The sequence below is a fragment of the Oncorhynchus kisutch genome, linkage group LG3 (assembly GCF_002021735.2).
Source record: "Oncorhynchus kisutch isolate 150728-3 linkage group LG3, Okis_V2, whole genome shotgun sequence".
In the NCBI taxonomy this organism is placed as follows: Eukaryota; Metazoa; Chordata; class Actinopteri; order Salmoniformes; family Salmonidae; genus Oncorhynchus; species Oncorhynchus kisutch.
Genome location: NC_034176.2, coordinates 18705343 through 18724941, shown reverse-complemented (window position 1 = coordinate 18724941; position 19599 = coordinate 18705343). Strand labels below are relative to the sequence as shown.

General features: G+C 43.6%; 1 protein-coding gene across 1 annotated transcript; it reads left to right on the top strand.

Moving 5' to 3' along the window:
• Positions 1-5193: 5193 nt before the first annotated feature.
• On the top strand, positions 5194-6188 carry LOC109873083 (forkhead box protein B2-like). The gene has a single exon (XM_020464607.2). The coding sequence runs from the start codon at positions 5215-5217 to the stop codon at positions 6154-6156; it is 942 nt and encodes a 313-aa protein (XP_020320196.1). The 5' UTR covers positions 5194-5214; the 3' UTR covers positions 6157-6188.
• The last annotated feature ends 13411 nt before the right edge of the window (positions 6189-19599 follow it).

The window sequence follows — 19599 nt, the reverse complement described above, 5'->3', positions numbered from 1 at the left end:
CCTCTGTGGGCCTCAAAGGGCACCGACACATTTTTAGGCTCAGAAAAACAATGCATTCTTCTTGAAGCCTATAGCCTAAATTCGTTTTAAAAGTGCTCTCTTGGTCACGAGCGACAAATAGAGCTGCTAATATAAAGACTCATATGTATAAAATATGCTATCCTTTGGCACCGGTGACCCTTTAGTGCTTGAAGGACTGTGGGGACGACGACGACGACACATAATGGGAGAGATCTGTTGGCTAATTAATTGACACCGGTTTGAATATTCATATCTAATATAGCAAGCTCAGCTTAATTAAATTTGTTGACCTCTCTCCATGGAAGATAAATCATGGAAGGCTTCATTACCCACTGGGCAAACCTGGTTGAATCAACGTTTTTTCATGTAATTTCAACCGAAAAAACAATGTGATGATGCTGAATCAACGTGGAAAACTGACTTGATTTTCAAAAAGTCATCAATATTTCCTCTTTTTCACACAACTACATTTTTGTTGATGTCAAGTTGAATTCACTTCAGTCGACAACTAAACCAAATGTAAATCAAAACTAGACGTTAAACCAGTAGTAGTGCATGGGTAAAATCACTGCCCCCCCCCCCCCCCCACACACACACACACACAAAAAAAGCCATTTGCAACCTGTGTGTTGTGATAATTGCATTGTTGGCTCTATAACCTGTTAATTCATATGTCTTGCGACCATGATATATAGGCCTAAAGGCAGAGACAATAAAAAGACAGAAGCAGAATGAATTCAGCCACATCTATGTTTTATCACAAAACTGGATAGCAACCAGTCCAGTGAAGTCCATAAAGCATATTCCATGTACAGTAACATACAGTTACATGATGTACAGCATGGTCAAGCCAGTTAATGTTTCTGACATTTTCGGGCCACTAAACAACTATTGATTTAGAACCACAGAGGGTTACTGCAAGTCGCAGACAACTGGAGCTGCCTCCACTATTCCAGCACATTTCAATACTTCAACATCATCACATTTCCTCTGCTTAGTCTAATACAGTGACACCAAACGATACCAAAAATAATGTAGTCAATCAAAGTAAGCTAAATATGATGTGCCTGTCCATGATTCTGATTTCTGTGTGTGTGTTTGTGTGTGTTCGTGCAAGTAGAAACTTGTAGAAAAACGCCAATGCCATCCTCCTCTCTTTCATGTTGATGAAACGGTCTATCACTCTGTCATACAGTACATGCTTGTTGTTGTCCTAGGCTACCTGGCTAAAATGATTGCTTGCTAGCCTAACTTCCATTCATGGGCAACGTTAGCTAGTTAACAGTAGCCTTCTACATCTATCTACATATTGAACTGCCATCCTCTCAGGCCAGGGGCACAACAGTGTATGAATTAATGGTTGGATCAGAATCGTTATTATAATCATTGTCCAGTACGGAGAATGAAGTAAAACCACAAGTCAATATCCCTATCTCCATCCATGTCTAATTTAGAAAAGGGACCATTTTTGCTAGCTGGCAAGCTAGCCACCAGAGGACAACAACACAACGAAATTCAACAATTCAAATTTTTCTGTTAAAGACATCTGCTCTCAATGGGATTTGATAGGAGTGACGCCAAATCCAAGCTGGCTTCCCTCGACACTGTTTTTTGGTGCACCAGGACCATTTAGTTTAGCTCAACTCTGATTGGCAAATGTTTTAATACTTTTTTTGTCAAGGGAGGCCAGATGGTTTCTGGCTTCTCTTGCATTCAATGCTACAGGCGGCAACAATGTCATACTCATTTGGACAAGACAGCATCAGATAGATGGCCTACACATAGAGAGACAGAGGGGCGCTGTTTCACTCGCTCGGAAGCTTTCTCCTGTGAGATACATTCAGCCTCTTGCGAATTGAAGGAACATTCTGAAACAGAGAGACAAAAGAAAACTTGTTTTATGTTTTTTTTTTTTCATTTTTTTCTAAGACTGGCTTCCCTTGGCATCCATGAATACACGCCACTGCGTTGAACCGACATCTGTGCCCAGTGGGTATTGTAATGTATTTGTGGGCGCCGTCAAGGGCGGAGACATTACACATGGCAATGCAAAAGCAGGAACAGCTTTTGTTATTCTGTTTATCAACTCAGAGATGGGAGCAAGTTTGTTTACATCCTTGTAGGATACACGAGAGGGTGTTTAAACAGACAGACAGCAGGTTGGCTGCAACGAGTCTCCTCACCGCAATTAATCTCCAACAACATGATTGTGTGTGTGTGTGTGAGATGGCAGGTTGGTTGCAACGAATCACCTCTCAGCAATTAATCAACGTGTGTGTGTGTTCATAGCCTATAAAAGTTATGGACAACTTTGATGGGGGCCACAGTTGCCCATGTTATGGGTATGCTTGTCATCATCAAGGACTATGGAGTTTTTTAGGATAAAAAGAAACGGCACAGGTAAAATGCTAGAGGAAAACCTGGTTCAGTCTGCTTTCCAACAGACACTGGGAGACAAGTTCACCTTTCAGCAGGACAATAACCTAAAAAATAAGGCCAAATGTACACTGGAGTTGCTTACCAAGACAACATTGATTGTTCCTGAGTGGCCTAGACTTAAATTAGCTTGAAAATCTATGGCAAGACTTGAAAATGGCTGTCTAGCAATGATCAACAATCAACTTGACAGAGCTTCAAGAATTAAAACAAAAATAATGTGCAAATATTGTACAATCCAGGTGTGCAAAGCTCTTAGAGACTTACCCAGAAAGACTCACAGCTGTAACCACTGCCAAAGGTGCTTCTACAAAGTATTGACTCAGGGGTCTGAATACTTATGTAAATCGAGATACTGTATTTCATTTTCAATAATTTTGCTAAAATGTCTAAAAACATGTTTTCACTTTGTAATTTGTGTGACATGTATAGTTGGGTGAGATAAAAAAAATTCTATGTCATCCATTTTGAATTCAGGCTATAACACAACACAATGTGAAAGTATGAATACTTTCTGAAGGCACTGTATGAGGTATCCTGCTGAACAGCGTGCATAAAGTTAAATAGGTTGCATAAAGTTGCATTTTGAAGCATCAAAATTACTGTGCATAAAATACACTTAGTGTACAAAACATTAGGAACTATGATCCCTTATTGATGTCACTTGTTAAATCCACTTCAATCAGTGTAGATGAAGGGGAGGAAAGGGAAAGGGGGATACCTAGTCAGTTGTACAACTGAATTCATTCAAATGAAATGTGTAACCCAACCCCTCTGAATCAGAGAGGTGCGGAGGGCTGCTTTAATCGAGATCCACGTCTTCGGCGCCCGGGGAACAGACAGGTTAAATAATGATTTTTAAACCTTGAGAAAACTTAGACATGCATTGTGTATGTGTGCCATTCATAGGGTGAACGGGCAAGACAAAAGATGTAAGTGCCTTTGAACGGGGTATGGTAGTAGGTGCCAAGCGCAACGTCGTTGGGTTTTTCACGCTCAACAGTTTCCCGTGTGCATCAAGAATGGTCCAACACCGAAAGGACATCCAGCCAACTTGACACAAGTGTGGAAGGCGTTGGTCAACATGGTTCAGCATCCCCGTGGAACGCTTTCGACACCTTGTAGAGTCCATGCCCGGACGAATTGAGGTTGTTCTGAGGGCAAAGGGAGTGTAACTCAATATTAGGAAGGTGTTCCTAATGTTTTGTACACTCGGTGTAGCTAGGACTAGCTTGGAATCTGTCATATTTCTTCACATAAACAAAGAGAAAATGAAGATAAAGCCTATAACGAATTTTTAAAAACGCAACTTTAATAATTCAGGGATCTGTAGTAGCCTAGTTAAAAAGCCACACTGTTTCAAGTTTACCTTTATTAACTCACATAAAGCACAGAGACAAGTTGTTACTTTTCATGAATGATTTACAATTGAGTTTGAGTTTGAGTTAATTTTGTATTTTTACAGGGACAGTGCACATTAATCAACGTTTCAGTAAAAGTGCCGGTTTTAGCCAGCCGGCTAATTTTCAACCGCAGTCCCTGGGCAGGTTATTAAAAACAATTACAATATAGACAATAGCAACATAGAACAGGCAAGACATAGCAACATAGGACAAGCAAGACATAGCATACAGACAGAGCAACATAGGACAAGCAAGACGTATCATACAGACAGAGCAACATAGAACAAAAAGCAGCAAGACAAAATTCATAAAAGCAACAAAGTGTTTCCACACCTCACAAGCTACAGACAACAGACAACATGGAAAGCGGCAACACACAGCTAGGGACCATGTTCACAAATCTGATTAGGCCTATCGGGGACTAAAATGTACAAAAATGGTGAAAGATAAATTACATTACAACTTATTCTAATAAAGACGTAGGCTGTAGGGCTATTCAACAATTTTAAAAAGTGTAAGAACATTTTGGTCTGTTTTTTAATAATCTTTTAATAATCTCTTTATGGTAATCATAATATTAACTTTAGTATTATTAGATTATAGGCTACTATGATGGGCTTTTATTTGCCTCATCACTAATACTATTATATCCACCCTTTTCCTCTCAGAGCGCGCGAGTTTCCTGATTGGCACCAGCTAAGGGCGCGCGGATGTGTTTAGATTCTCCCTTCCCCTCTCCTGTAATCCTCATCATCCATCCCTCCCCTTCCCCCGCGACGGGTCCGTAAGTGCCTGAATGCCATGTGATAATAGAGCGAGACCTGCAGGGGTCTCTGCGCCGCTCCAGCCTTACAAAACCGGCAAGGGGTGGCCAGAAGAGCGCACACGAAGAGCATTAGGCCCAAAGCGAGGAGCATCACCAACCCCTTGCCCTGTACTGTCGCAGAGACTGCAAAAGAGACGGACTTTATTTGATGTGTTGTAGTTTTACGCGCGAGATAAACGTGTAGGCTAAATTAGTGTGCGCCTGTGGAAGAAAAAAAACACGATTCTTCAAGGAAACCTTTTGGTGCTTTTTGTGATCCGCATCTTTGGGGAATTCATCTGGAGAAAACATGACCAGAGTCTGTGTCTGTGTCTGCCTGACTGACTCACTTATGATCTTCCATGTACACCAATAAAAGAAGAACAACATGCCAGGAGATCAATGATTTTGGAGTCTCCAAACTGTGGAAAACTCTGACTCGCGCCAAGTCACTCATACTGACCAAAGACTTGCAACAACATTCAGGCGCCCTTAACAAACAATATACAGCATATGCTATTGATACATCATAAATAAGTAACCAAAAGCATGCCTCGTCCGGGGAAGAACTCGTACAGCGAGCAGAAGCCGCCTTACTCTTATATCTCTCTGACAGCCATGGCTATCCAGAACTCCACCGAGAAGATGCTCCCACTGAGCGACATCTACAAGTTCATCATGGACCGATTCCCTTACTACCGGGAGAACACACAGCGGTGGCAGAACTCTCTGCGACACAACTTGTCCTTTAACGACTGCTTCATCAAAATCCCCCGGCGGCCCGAACAGCCGGGGAAGGGCAGCTTTTGGGCCCTGCACCCAGATTGTGGAGACATGTTCGAAAACGGCAGCTTTCTACGCAGGAGGAAGCGCTTCAAACTGCTGCGCGCTGAGCACATGGCCTGCAAGAGCTCCCCAATGATGCACTATTTCCACCACCAGGGCAAGCTGAGTGGAGGGCATCATGAGCACCAAGGCCCCGCCGCGGCAGTGGGAAGGCTCCCCCACTTCCAGAGCTACGGCAGCATCAACAGCGGACAGTCCGGCGGCTTCAAGCACCCGTTCGCCATTGAGAACATCATAGGTCGGGACTACAAGGGCGTGATGACAAGCGGGCTGCCCATCACTTCGGTAATGCAGCACCTGGGCTACCCTGCGCCCGCGCAGCTCAGCAGTGTGGTCAACTCAATGTGGCCGCACGTCGGCATGCTGTCAGATTCCATGAGCGCCATGCCCCTACCAGTCTCATCAGAGTACGCTCCCTTTGGCGTGTTCATGAAGGATCTCTACCACCACGCGAGCGGACAGACGCTACCCACCATGCCCGTGCCCATCAAACCGACCCCGTCTATGGGTCCGATGCCCGGTCTTTCGGGCCTTCCGCCCGGCCCATCGCATCTCTGCTCCCCTTCATCCTTGCTGGAGAAGAATGGTTCCGATCCTTTGGAGGGCATGGGCAATCCGATACACCCGGTTCTCCTGCTGCCTTAACCGGATAAAACGTCAAAAACTCGATTCTGTATCGACGAGGGAACAAACAACATAAGGGGCAAGAGCAGTATCTAAAATGTTAATCATTTAGCCTATAGTTGCCTAAAAGTTGAGCAGGTATGGTGACCTGTGAAGGAATTCAGACTGTAGGCCTATCATTCTAGTGATGAGTTGGCTACCACGCATTTCAGCATAATTTGTTCTTAATCCATTAGCACATTGTGAAGGCATTTGCCACATTAAAAGTGGCACTGAAATACAATCAGGAATTGACCCAAAGAGAGTTTTGATTTAATAATCATAATTAATTCAATAAAAATATAGAGGAAGATCAAAACTTGCTGCCTCAGTTTTTACATGTTTGAGTGGATAATATAAATTGTTTTAAAGTTTTTGTTCATTAGATTTAATTGAATAATTAAATGTGTAGTTTAATAATAACACAATGTATATGAACTGTTGTTATTAGCACGTAAGATAAATGTTATAACTGTAAAATAACATTATTTATCTTAAGAGATTTATAAAGAACTTTAAACGAAATACATAATCTGTCATAAATTATTGTGTTAAGTTTTAATTGGAATGATTTCTTTGAATTATCGAGACGGTTTTTTTCTGATGTTGTTTGCTAGTTTTCATTTAGTGCGTGACACCTCGTACGAAAGTCATGAGAGCAAGTTCAATTATTTTGCACCTTATTAGGCCTATAGGCCTACACACGATATTTCAGGTTTCAATTTATGCGGTTACATTCAAGCTTATTCAAACTCATTCACACTCTTGAAAATGTTGTAATACAAACATGAAGGCAAATGTTTGCTTTGAGGGGGTTCGTGATATTCACAGAGCTCGTCACGGAGCTGAAAAGTAGTTTATGCCTTTTATGGTTATTGTTAGGTTTGAAACATCTACACATTATCACACACATGGGCGAGGCCAATAAAGCGCCAAAAAAACGTTCTGACTCGCGCGTAACCTAACCCAAATGAAACCGTTTATTAACGAGTGATTTCACAGTTTTTGTATACAAGCCAACGTCCCACATATTGAATTATATTGAAACATCCTGTTAGGCTATGCTAACATCAAGTATAATTTCCCGAATATTGTTGTAACATGTAGCATATAGGCCTATAATTGGAAGCTCTAAACGTTAATTATCAAATGAATAGGTTATTAAATCTGTCAATCAAATTCAGTTTTTGCAAGAACTCAAGAGGTAGCACTGTGTGTGCATGTGTGCCTATGAGTGTGTGTGCCACAAAAGATGGATGGGGGGTGGGGGGTATTATATATCTCCATAACTTCAAAAGCGGGCATTAGATGAAGTTTTCTTTTGTTTTTCTCTTTTCAACATAATCCCACCTTTGAAGTCCAGGGAGCAGGTCCCCTCCAGAACACAAAGGGCTTGGTACTGCCCACTGACAGTGACTTACTTTCAGGCTGTCTTCCTGTTTAGCATGCCAAAGGCAACCATAACCCATGCCATTGTCACACCAGCCTCTGAACAAATAATTGAGATGCACAAGTGGAGGAAAGACGTGGGAGCTAGGATTGAAATTGGTCTGTGTCATTATTAACGAGGTCTCTGTCACACAAACACACACGCATGCACACACACTCTTTTCTTTCAAATTATATTTTTTATAATGAATCTCTTTCTCTCTCAAGTCATATCAAATCAAGAGACAAAAGACACAGAGGTATGAATCTGAATAGGGCTGAAAGTGAGATTATGATCATTTGTTTCCAAAAGGCAAAAACTTTATTATATCTTATAAAAACTGTTAGCATGAATTAAATTGTATGACATGAATATGAATCTAACTTTTGTTCTGTGAAAATCTGTTAATCATGAATAATATGACTGTTAAGATGAATAAAATATGAGGTCAGGGGGTCGTTGCTGCGCGACCCTCCCAAGAATAATGCTCCAGTCTTGAATAGGAGATGAGACATTAACCATAATTACCCAGACTCCATCGGGCCAGGGTGACAAATTCTACATGCGTTTTTTTAATGACCAACAAGAACAGGCCATCATAATGAGCAGCTTAATTCATTAATGCTCTCATTCATCCACACACGCACACACACACGCACACACACACAAAGCAGAGCAGAGCAGAGATATGATATTCTCTGAAACGGATCGTACATTTTAGTATAATGGGTAACATTGCATGAGAGAAATTGAGTCAATTGGTAAAAACATATAATTGCATTGATAGATTAATTATTTAATCCGGTAGAATTTAGGGTGAACAATGATATTTCTCTGTGCCACTGCTGCAGTTATCTATAGTCAAGTTAAACCATCAGTGCGGACATAAACAAACAGGTCTACTCATCCACACAGGCTAAACTATAGAGAACAGGGGTGTGTTTGAGATTGACTACATTGCAGTTGGGGATTGCAGACTACCAAAAAAACACAATGAGCCGTCATCACTAATGGTGAGGTGATTTGTAGATCATCAGTTAGTCTCCCTTCGCCAACTGCAATGTAGTTATTCTCAAGCATGCACAAAGACCCTTGGACTGCAGCAGTGCATTTTTTCTCCCTCTCTGCACAAAGTCGTGGATTTAGAAGACGGGAGACAGTAGAGAACGAGACCCCACACAAGGGCACAAGGGCTTCACTATGTAGCAGTACTAATGAAATTATAATATTCTTAAGAGGTTTCTTTTTCAACTAGAATCTTCAGTGCCAGAAGAAGTGTGAGCTCGGAGATACATCTCAGGACCTTGAAAGAGCAACTCCACTGTGCAACTGAGAAACTTTACACACTCGATCCACAACATTAGAATATATCAAAATGCTGACATTTAACCATTGTAATTATATGTCACCTACAGTATGCTGACGTGCTACTTACTATACATGTCACTCCTGCAAGCCTGAGGGCTAGCACACTACCACCTGTGCCATAAAGGTCCACACATCTCTTGCCAGAGGCTGTAGAAGTACAACCACACACAAGGGGGCTACTCTTTTGTTGACCAGGTAGTAGTAGTACTATGCACTCCAATAGCCTACATCTGTACACAGCTGTCTTCAAAGCCAGCCTCACAGACTGCCTGAAAGAATTATCTTCATCGTGCTAACGTATGTGATTCACTGCTAGCGGATGCTGGGAGAATGGACCACAGCTGCTGCCACTCGGTAATGGCCGACTCACCGTCTGTACCACACCAGCCTCTTGACGGTGGGGATGGTTGGCACGTGTCTGCTGCCCGTGGAGCCAGCCAAGCCTGACCAATGAACAGCTCACCTAGGCAGCATTAACCATCGGCCCAGGCGACAGAGAGAAGCTGTCAGCGCTAGCGCTATAAATGGCAGGTCACCTAGAGAGGACCACAGATTACAATAACTCTCTCTATTCATTGTCTCTCACTCTTTGCCCCGCCTCTTCTCTTTCTCCAACCCTTTCATTCTCCCTCTCCGTTACATCCACCCCTCTTTCCTCTTGCTCTCAATCCCTTTCTCTCTTATGTTCTCTCTCACTCTCTATGATTGAGGGTGATTCAGTGCTCAGAGGGTCTAGCTGCCCTCCTGGCTGAAGTAAGCAATCTCCGTTGAACAAGGTCCTCTGATGCAGCTCATCCAATCTCCATTCTGCTGTCTGCTTTAATGGTTCACACTATTTTACCTGATTAGACATTATTACTCTTTATTATGGATTGCAAAAAGAGGTTAGGGGGCAGTCTTGTTGGCTTCTGTCCCAAACTTTCTCCTCTTTAAATCTTTTCTCCTCTTACATCTCTCATTTTCTCACATGGAGACACAGTCCAGTCGGAGAAGAGGTCCCAGAAACTTTCCAACCTTTTGAGGAGGTTAAGGTGGGAGGGGATAAGCGCTCATATTCTTATTTATGGCCTCAACAATAGAAACGGAGGGTAAAGTACTCAAAAAATACTGAAAGGACAAAGTCAATATTTGTATTTTCTCTGTATGAACGATTATAGTTTGAACAGTTACATTTAAATCTGCTGCTGCCTACTAGACTTTCACACATGGGTTGTATACATTAGACAAAACAGAAAAAAGAAGAAAAAAACAGCCTGAAAACGTGAGGGATATTCTGTGCTCGTTTTTGTTATCCTTTACAAAACATTTTGCTACGGTGTGCCCTAATGAATATGACCATGACCTGATTGGGCTCTACACTGTTCCAGCTATTTACCTTCCCATCCCCATGTCATTACCCACCTCAGGGGATATTAAGGATCTATAGTTGGATGTCTGACCATCGGACTGAACCACAGCCCTCTTTGTCCAGTAAGAGAGTAGAGGCAACAGGACTCTCCCTGCCTAAGGCCACAGATATGGAGTTACCTGGCCTGCGGGTAAGGAGGAAAGAGAGAAACAGAGAAGAATCAGTATGTATATTTCTATGATGTCGGTTTTAGATGTTTATATACAGGGGCGTCATGCACCCCAAAAATCTGAGGGGGCACAAATTAGGTGAGGATCGCTTTTTCTGCATTCTGCTTAATTCTATGTAAAAAAATAAGTATATTTTTACTGCATATCTATGTATCCCTCTGACTGGTGGTTATTTATTTATATACGTTTACCCCCTTTATACATGTTTACCCCATCTTGTCTCATCGCTGCAACTCCCCAACAAGCTCGGGAGGCAAAGGTCGAGAAATGCATCCTCCGAAACGTTACCCTCCAAGCTTCTTAACTCCCACCAGCACCAATGTATTGGAGGCAATACCATTCAACTGACGACCAAGGTCAGCCGGCAGGTGACCGGCCCGCCACAAGGAGTCATTAGATTGTGATGAGCCAAGTAAAGCCCCCCTGGCCAAACCCTCCCCTAACCCAGATGACGCTGTGCCAATTGTGCGCCGCCCTAATGGGACTCCCTATCACGGCCGGTTTTGATATAGCCTGGGACCGAACCCAGGTCTGTAGTGACGCCTCTAGCACTGTGATGCAGTGCCTTAGACCGCTGCACCACTTGGGAGGCCCTGGTGGGTATTTTTTTTAAAGAAACTAGATATGCTTCTCTGCAAAAATCTTGGTAAAAGATTGAAATGAATGTGAGTCTTATTCAGAAAATTTGGTAGTTGTTGCTTTTCTAATGTATACCAACCTTGCCAGCTGGCATGCCAGCAGAGATAGTTAGACAAGCTAGCTTCTTGGAAGATAGTTATGAGATTGGGAGCCTATCTGGGCTAGCTAAAGCCAACTTGCCAGGTGGCTAGTAGTAGGATAACAGAGAATAATAATAATAATAATATACAGAACCAGTCAAAAGTTTGGACACACCTGTCACGTCTCTCGTCAGAAGGCATGGACCAAAGTGCAGCGTGGTAAGGGTTCATGATACATTTATTACTCAAAACACTCAAACAAAATAACAAAGAGTGAAAACCGAAACAGTCCTTTCAGGTGCAGACACTAAACAGAAAATAACTACCCACAAAACCCAAACAGAAAAGGACAACTGATATATATATATATTTTACATTTATTTAACTAGGCAAATCAGTTAAGAATAAATTCTTATTTTCAATGACAGCCTAGGAACTATGCGTTAACTGCCTGTTCAGGGGCAGAACGACAGATTTGTACCCTGTCAGCACGGGGACTTGAACTTGCAACCTTTTGCTTACTAGTCAACGCTCTAACCACTAGGCTACCCTGCCTCCCCATATATGATCCCTAATAAGAGACAAAGATAGACAGCTGCCTCTGATTGGGAACCACACCAACATAGAATTAAAGAAAGTCGATTGCCCACCCTAGTCACACCTTGGCCTAACCAAGATAGAGAATAAAAGCCTCTCTATGGCCAGGGCGTGACAGTAAACCCCCCCCCAAAGGTGCGGACTCCGGCCGCAAAACCTGACTCTAAAGGGGAGGGTCCGGGTGGGCATATCTTCACGGCGGCGGCTCCGGTGCGGGATGTAGACCCCCTCCGCCCGCAGATCCCTCCGCTTTGGTGGCGGCCCTATTGCATGGACCTTCACTGGAGGAACCGGGCCGCAGATCATCACCGGAGAAAACAGACCACCGATCATCGCCGGAGGCTGTTCCGGACTGGGAACAGTCGCTGGAGACTCCGGACTGGGAACCGTCGCTGCAGGCTCCGGACTGGGGCCTGTCGCTGGAGGCTCCGGACTGGGGACCGTCTCTGGAGGCTCCGGACTGGGAACCGTCGCTGCAGGCTCCTTGCCATGGATCGTCACTACAGGCTCCATGCCATGGATCATCACTGGAGGCTCCGGAACCATGGATCATCACTGGAGGCTTCGTGCCATGGATTATCACTGGAGGCTTCGTGCCATGGATCATCACTACAGGCTCCGGGCCATGGATCATCACTGGAGGCTTTGTGACATGGATCATCACTACAGGCTCCGGGCCATGGATCATCACTGGAGGCTTCGTGCCATGGATCATCACTGGAGGCTCCGGGCCATGGATTATCACTGGAGGCTTCGTGCCATGGATCATCACTACAGGTTTCGTGCCATGGATCATCACTGGAGGCTTCGGACCATGGATCATCACTGGAAGCTTCTTATGTGGAGCCGGAACAGGTCTCACTGGACTGAGGAGACGTACTGGAAGCCTGGTGCGTGGAGCTGCCACAGGGTATACCAGGCTGGGGAGACATACTGGAGGCCTGGTACGTGGAACTGGAACAGGTCTCACTGGACTGGGAGATGCACTGGAAGCCTGGTGCGTGGAGCAGGCTCCGGATACACTGGGCCGTGGAGGCGCACTGGAGATCTCAAGCGCAGAGCTGGCACAACCCATCCTGGCTGGATGGTTACTTTCGCCCGGAAAATGCGGGGCGCTAGCACAGGACACACTGGGCTGTGCAGACGCACCGGTGACACAGTGCGCAGAGCCGGCGTAGGATATCCTGGGCCGAAGAGATGCACTGGAGGCCAGGAGTGCTGAGCCGGCACCATTCGTCCTGGCTGGATGCCCACTGTAGCCCGGACAATGCGAGCTGTGACTGCGCACTGGAGACATGGCGCATCACCGCATAACACGGTGCCCGACCAGTCACACGCATGGGGAGTTGGCTCAGGTCTAAACCCTGACTCCGCCAATCTCCCCGTGTGCCCCCGCCCCAATATTTTGGGTGTGCTGCCTCTCAGGCTTCCGTGCTAGCCGTGACCCTTTGTAAAATTGCTCCCTCCTTGTGGACACCCCTTCAAATGAGTGGATTTGGCAATTTCAGCCACACCTTTGCTGACAGGAGTATAACATTGAGCACACAGCCATGCAATCTTCATAGACAAACATTGGAAGTAGAATGGCCTTACTTAAGAGCTCAGTGACTTTCCACATGCCACAGTCATTTGTAAATGATGTCTAGGTGTTGGCGCGTGCCTCTGGCTATCTGGAAGAAGAAAAAAAACAAGTAAATGATTCCTGCTGATTTGTTTTATATAAGGATTTTGAAATGATTTAAACGTTTACTTTTGATCCTTAAGTATATTTAAAAACAAACAAGTTTTACTCAAATAGTATTTTACTGGGTGACTTTCAGATTTACTGAGTATGAAAATTGGGTACTTTTTCCATCCCTGCTTATATGTGTATTAAAGTACTAAAAAGTGAAGTATTTGGTCCCACATTCATAGCACACAATGACTACAATGACTACATCAAGCTTGTGACTCAACACATTTGTTGGATGCATTTGCTGTATGTTTAGAAGTGTTGAGAAACATATTCGATACGTATTCGTATTTACAATAAAAGTGATTCCAAAATGCTATGAATATGGGACCAAATTCTTCATTTTTGACTACTTTAATACATATATAAGTGAATTTGTCCCAATGAATTTGTCCCTTTCCTGTAATGTCTGAACGGTTCACCTGATATGAATGAAAATACCCTAAAATTAAAGCTGACAGTCTATACTTTAACATCATAGTCATTTGTTAATTTCAAAAGAAGATAAAATACTTTACTGTCCCAATAATTACGGAGGGCACTGTATATTAACAGGACAAATCTAAAGGGGGCACGTGCTCCTGTGCCCCCTATGGGCATGATGCCTCTGTTTATATAGTATGTTATGTGTGCCTGTGCGATATGAATGTGTGATGTGCATAGGAACATGTCTCTGTGTGTAGTTATGGGTATGGGAGAGAGACGCACAAAAGGAAAGAGAAAGAAGGAAGAATCTGCATGTGTTTGTACTGTAGGGCAGTAAAGGGCCGTGAGACCTGGGTTTGAACCACAATGGATAAGTATGACCTGGGTTTGAACCACAATGGATAAGTATGACCTGGGTTTGAACCACAATGGATAAGTATGGCATAACTTGAGCAGATATAATTCCGACGCTCACATCAATCACATGAGCCCTGAGGGTGTGTGTGTGTGTGTGTGTGTGTGTGCGTGCGTGTGTATGTTCGTATGTGAAGTATATGTGAATGTATGTTAGAAGATACAGGTACTCACATTACAGGTAGGTGTAGATTTCTTAATCACAAGGAGGACAATCTGTCTTCTGCAACCAACAGTTTGACATTGACATAGACATTAGGGTGCTTGCTTTCACATTACACTGTGAGTACACTTCCTATAACACAGGGCCCGTAATCATAAAGTGTCTTGGAGTAGGAGTGCTGTTCTAGGATCAGTTTTGTCTTCAAGAATATAATCAATCGACAGCAGGGACCTGGTCTTAGATCAACCCTCCTACTGTTGGAAGATTTATGAATATGGACCCAGGTTCTAGCTACTACACACTGTTCTCTCTCTCTCTCTCTCTCTCTCTCTCTCCTTAGTGTTAATTGAGGCTGTGGCAGTGGTGAAAGGAAAGGTCCTCCACTGACTCCCTGATCATTTATCTCTCCATTAGAGGAAGCACTTGGGTTTTTATTGGCACAATAAAATATATCTTAACTCCCACAAAAAGTCACCTGACCCCTGAGATCGTGGGGGCCCCGACTCCCTCTGCATATTCATCATCTCACTCGGAGCGCGAGGGGACACGGGCATGTTGTTCCTCCCAATCACTTAATTAATGTTGTCTTTAATTAGGCAAAAAAGGGGCAACTAATCGCACAGACAAAGACCCTGGCGCGTAGTGTGTGTGTGTGTGCATGCGGGTGCGTGCGTGCGTGTGTGTGTGCGTGTGTGTCAAGGCATGTTCTCTCTCCGAGCTCCCGAGTGAAGCAGCGGTCTAAGGCACTGCATCTCAATGCTAGAAGCGTCACAACAGACACCCTGGTTCGATTCCAGGCTGTATCACAACTGGCTGTGATTTGGAATCCTATAGGCTGGTGCACAATTGGCCCAGTGTTGTCTGGGTTTGGCCGGTGTAGGCCGTTATTGTAAATAAGAATGTGTTCTTAACTGACTTGCCTAGTTTTATATATATATATATATATGTGTGTGTATTTTAAACTCTGTAATTGTGTCACTTTGTTATTTATTGTCTGACTGTTAATTTTACAACATAATAAACGTGACAAATTGTTGCCGTGCTATAATAGACTCATGGAAAGAATCAAAAACCATCCATTGAAAGATACTTAAGATACGAGACACTGTGGATTTCTTCTTTGATATTTATCCATTGAAAAAATAAATGTTCAAAACCCCCAAATAAAGCCCTATACAAACATGTTGGAAGAAAAATCTTAGTAAAATCACCCTGGATCTAGCCATATTGGCATCCAAGGTTAAATTCAGTCTGCTTGCACCCTCTAGTGGCCATTAGGATTCATGTTTTCATAGACAAAACCTTTCAAATCAAATGCTGCATTTAAATTTTTTTTACCTTTATTTAACTAGACAAGTCAGTTAAGAACAAATTCTTATTTACAATGACAACATACCAGGGAACAGTGAGTTAACTACCTTGTTCAAGGGCAGAACAACAGAACAACAGATTTTTACCTTGTCAGCGTAGGGATTTGATCCAGCAACCTTACTCTCTTAATGTTCTAACCACTGGGCTCTACCTGCCACCCTAAATGTAGAACAGGTGTAGGCCTTACAGTGAAATGCTTACCTACAAGCCCATAACCAACAGGTGTAGGCCTTACAGTGAAATGCTTACCTACAAGCCCTTAACCAACAGGTGTAGGCCTTACAGTGAAATGCTTACCTACAAGCCCTTAACCAACAATACAGTTTTAAGAAAAAAAAGAAAAAAAAGAAAATAAATAAAAGTCACAAATAATTCAAGAGCAGGAGTAAAATAACAATGTGGAGGCTATATACAGGGGGAACCCGTACAGAGTCAATGTGGAGGCTATATACAGGGGGAACCCGTACAGAGTCAATGTGGAGGCTATATACAGGGGGAACCCGTACAGAGTCAATGTGGAGGCTATATACAGGGGGAACCCGTACAGAGTCAATGTGGAGGCTATATACAGGGGGAACCCGTACAGAGTCAATGTGGAGGCTATATACAGGGGGAACCCGTACAGAGTCAATGTGGAGGCTATATACAGGGGGAACCCGTACAGAGTCAATGTGGAGGCTATATACAGGGGGAACCCGTACAGAGTCAATGTGGAGGCTATATACAGGGGGAACCCGTACAGAGTCAATGTGGAGGCTATATACAGGGGGAACCCGTACAGAGTCAATGTGGAGGCTATATACAGGGGGAACCCGTACAGAGTCAATGTGGAGGCTATATACAGGGGGAACCCGTACAGAGTCAATGTGGAGGCTATATACAGGGGGAACCCGTACAGAGTCAATGTGGAGGCTATATACAGGGGGAACCCGTACAGAGTCAATGTGGAGGCTATATACAGGGGGAACCCGTACAGAGTCAATGTGGAGGCTATATACAGGGGGAACCCGTACAGAGTCAATGTGGAGGCTATATACAGGGGGAACCCGTACAGAGTCAATGTTGAGGCTATATACAGGGGGAACCCGTACAGAGTCAATGTGGAGGCTATATACAGGGGGAACCCGTACAGAGTCAATGTGCGGGGGCACCGGTTAGTCAAGGTAATTGAGGTAATATGTAGATGTAGGTAGAGTTATTAAAGTGACTATACATAGATAATTAACAGAGTAGCAGCAGTGTAAAGGGGGGGGGGCAATGCAAATAGTCTGGGTAGCCATTTGATTAGATGTTCAGGAGTCTTATGGCTTAGTTTTGCTTTGTTTATTAATTTGACCATTTAAAAAAACAAGCACACATACAACTTCAAAAAGCCAATACATGCACATGAATAAAATCATTGAGGATAACACACAATAAAGTCTGGGACTTATTTCCATTGTGGTCCTCTTGAGACAAGATGGCTAGACAAGATCCAACACAGTATGGCAGTGATATAATAAAACATAAACAGAGAAGAACATCTATCTCATCATTCCAGTTACATCATAGTCATATGGTCACAGAAGACAATAAACATATTTTACTTTATTGTTTAAAGCTGCCCAGAGAGGACATTGTTTTTATGGGCAGATGCAACACATTCCATTCTGAGGCTCCAGTATACAAGAAAGTACCTTTCCCAGTATTACTCCTGAACCTGTATAAGCATACATTAGCAACACCTGATCTGGTGCTGTGATTGTGTGCATCCCTAACACAAGAAAAATAATCAGTTAGATATCTGGGCGCAGGACCATAAATACTCCTGTCAACCAAACCTAGTCTAATCTGGGACACCCCAGCCTCAACAAGCAGCCAGTTTAGTTCCTGAAAGCAGCTCCTGCCTATGTAAGTACCTGGACTCACCTTCAATACTACCCTGATCAGCTTATTCTGGGCTATCTGGAGCTTCCCCTTCATAAATTTAGATAAGCCCCCAAACCAGGAAGTACTAGCATAGTCAAAATGGCATTGAATGAGGGCAGTAGCTAGCACTTTCATGGAGTCCTTTTCAAACAGCTTGGACTTTCTAGCCAGAAACTTAGTCCTGGCATTAACTTTCCCTTCCACTTTATTGGCCATGCTCACACCTCCCAAGCTTCCATCAAGGTTACATCCCAAGTAGCTAACAGAGGTTTTAGTAGTCAGCATCTCGCCCCCTAATTCCACACTGATTTCAGAGGACCTACTCAATTTAGGTCTGGATCCAAAAATAATTGCTTCAGTTTTCCCTAAGTGCAGAGATAGCTTATTATCTCCAAGCCATTTGCTAATGTTAGTTTTGTGCTAAGTATGCTCTCCAACAAAGTTTAACTTTTGTGAGACACCAGAAGTGGAGAGTCATCCGCATAAAGAAAAAGACGGTAAGAACAAGCATCTTTCATATCGTTAATATAAAATAAAAACAGGAGAGGCCCAAGCACGCTCCCCTGCGGAACGCCACAACTCATTGGTTTTGCCCGAGACAGTGAACCATTAACCTCTACTACTTTCTCACTTCCTGATATATAGGACTTTACCCAGCCTAGAGGGATACTGCTTAACCCTAGTGCCTCCAGTTTGGAGATGAGGAGATAGTGTTTAACTGTATCAAAGGCCTTCTGTAGGTCAAGCAGTACCATTCCACATAGATTTCCCTCATCAATCTCTTTCCTGATGAAGTCAGTCAAGTAAAGTCAACATGAATCAGTGGAGTATGTTTTTCTAAAACCCGACTGAAAATCATACATTAGACCCTGTTTGTTAACATATTCATAAATTTGCTCATGTACAATTCTCTCCAGGATCTTTGATATTACACAGAGGATAAATACAGGATTATAATTCCCAGGGTCAGACTTTATCCCTTTCTTATACAGAGGTATAATTTTAGCTTGTTTCATGTCCCTGGGAAAGGTACCTTGTTCAAGAGAGAGATTAACAATATGCGTAATACAAGGGCCAATTTGCTTTGTGGCTTTGGAGCATTTAAGCTCTGCCAGCATACTGACTATTTTGGCTGTTGCTAGCTTTGCAAAAGAAAAAGAGTAGAAGGTGTTTAGAAGCCTCTTGGACCTAGACTTGGCGCTCCGGTACCGCTTGTCGTGTGGTAGCAGAGAGAACAGTCTATGACTAGGGTGGCTGGAGTCTTTGACAATATTTAAGGCCTTCCTCTGACACCGCCTGGGATGGAGGTCCTGGATGGCAGGAAGCTTGGCCCCAGTGACGTACTAGCCTCTGTAGTGCCTTGTGGTCGGAGGCCGAGCAGTTACCATGCCATGCAGTGATACAACCAGTGAGGATGCTCTCAATGGTGCAGCTGTAGAACCTTTTGAGGATGTGAGGACCTATGCCAAATCTTGTCAGTCTCTTGAAGGGGAATAGGTTTTGTTTTGCCCTCTTCACGACTGTCTTGGTGTGCTTGGACCATGTTAGTTTGTTGGTGATGTGGACACCAAGGAACTTGAAACTCTTAATCTGCTCCACTACAGCCCCGTCGATGAGAATGGGGGCGTGCTTGGGCCTCCTTTTCCTGTAGTCCACAATCATCTCCTTTGTCTTGATCACATTGAGGGAGAGGTTGTTGTCCTGGCACCACACGGCCAGG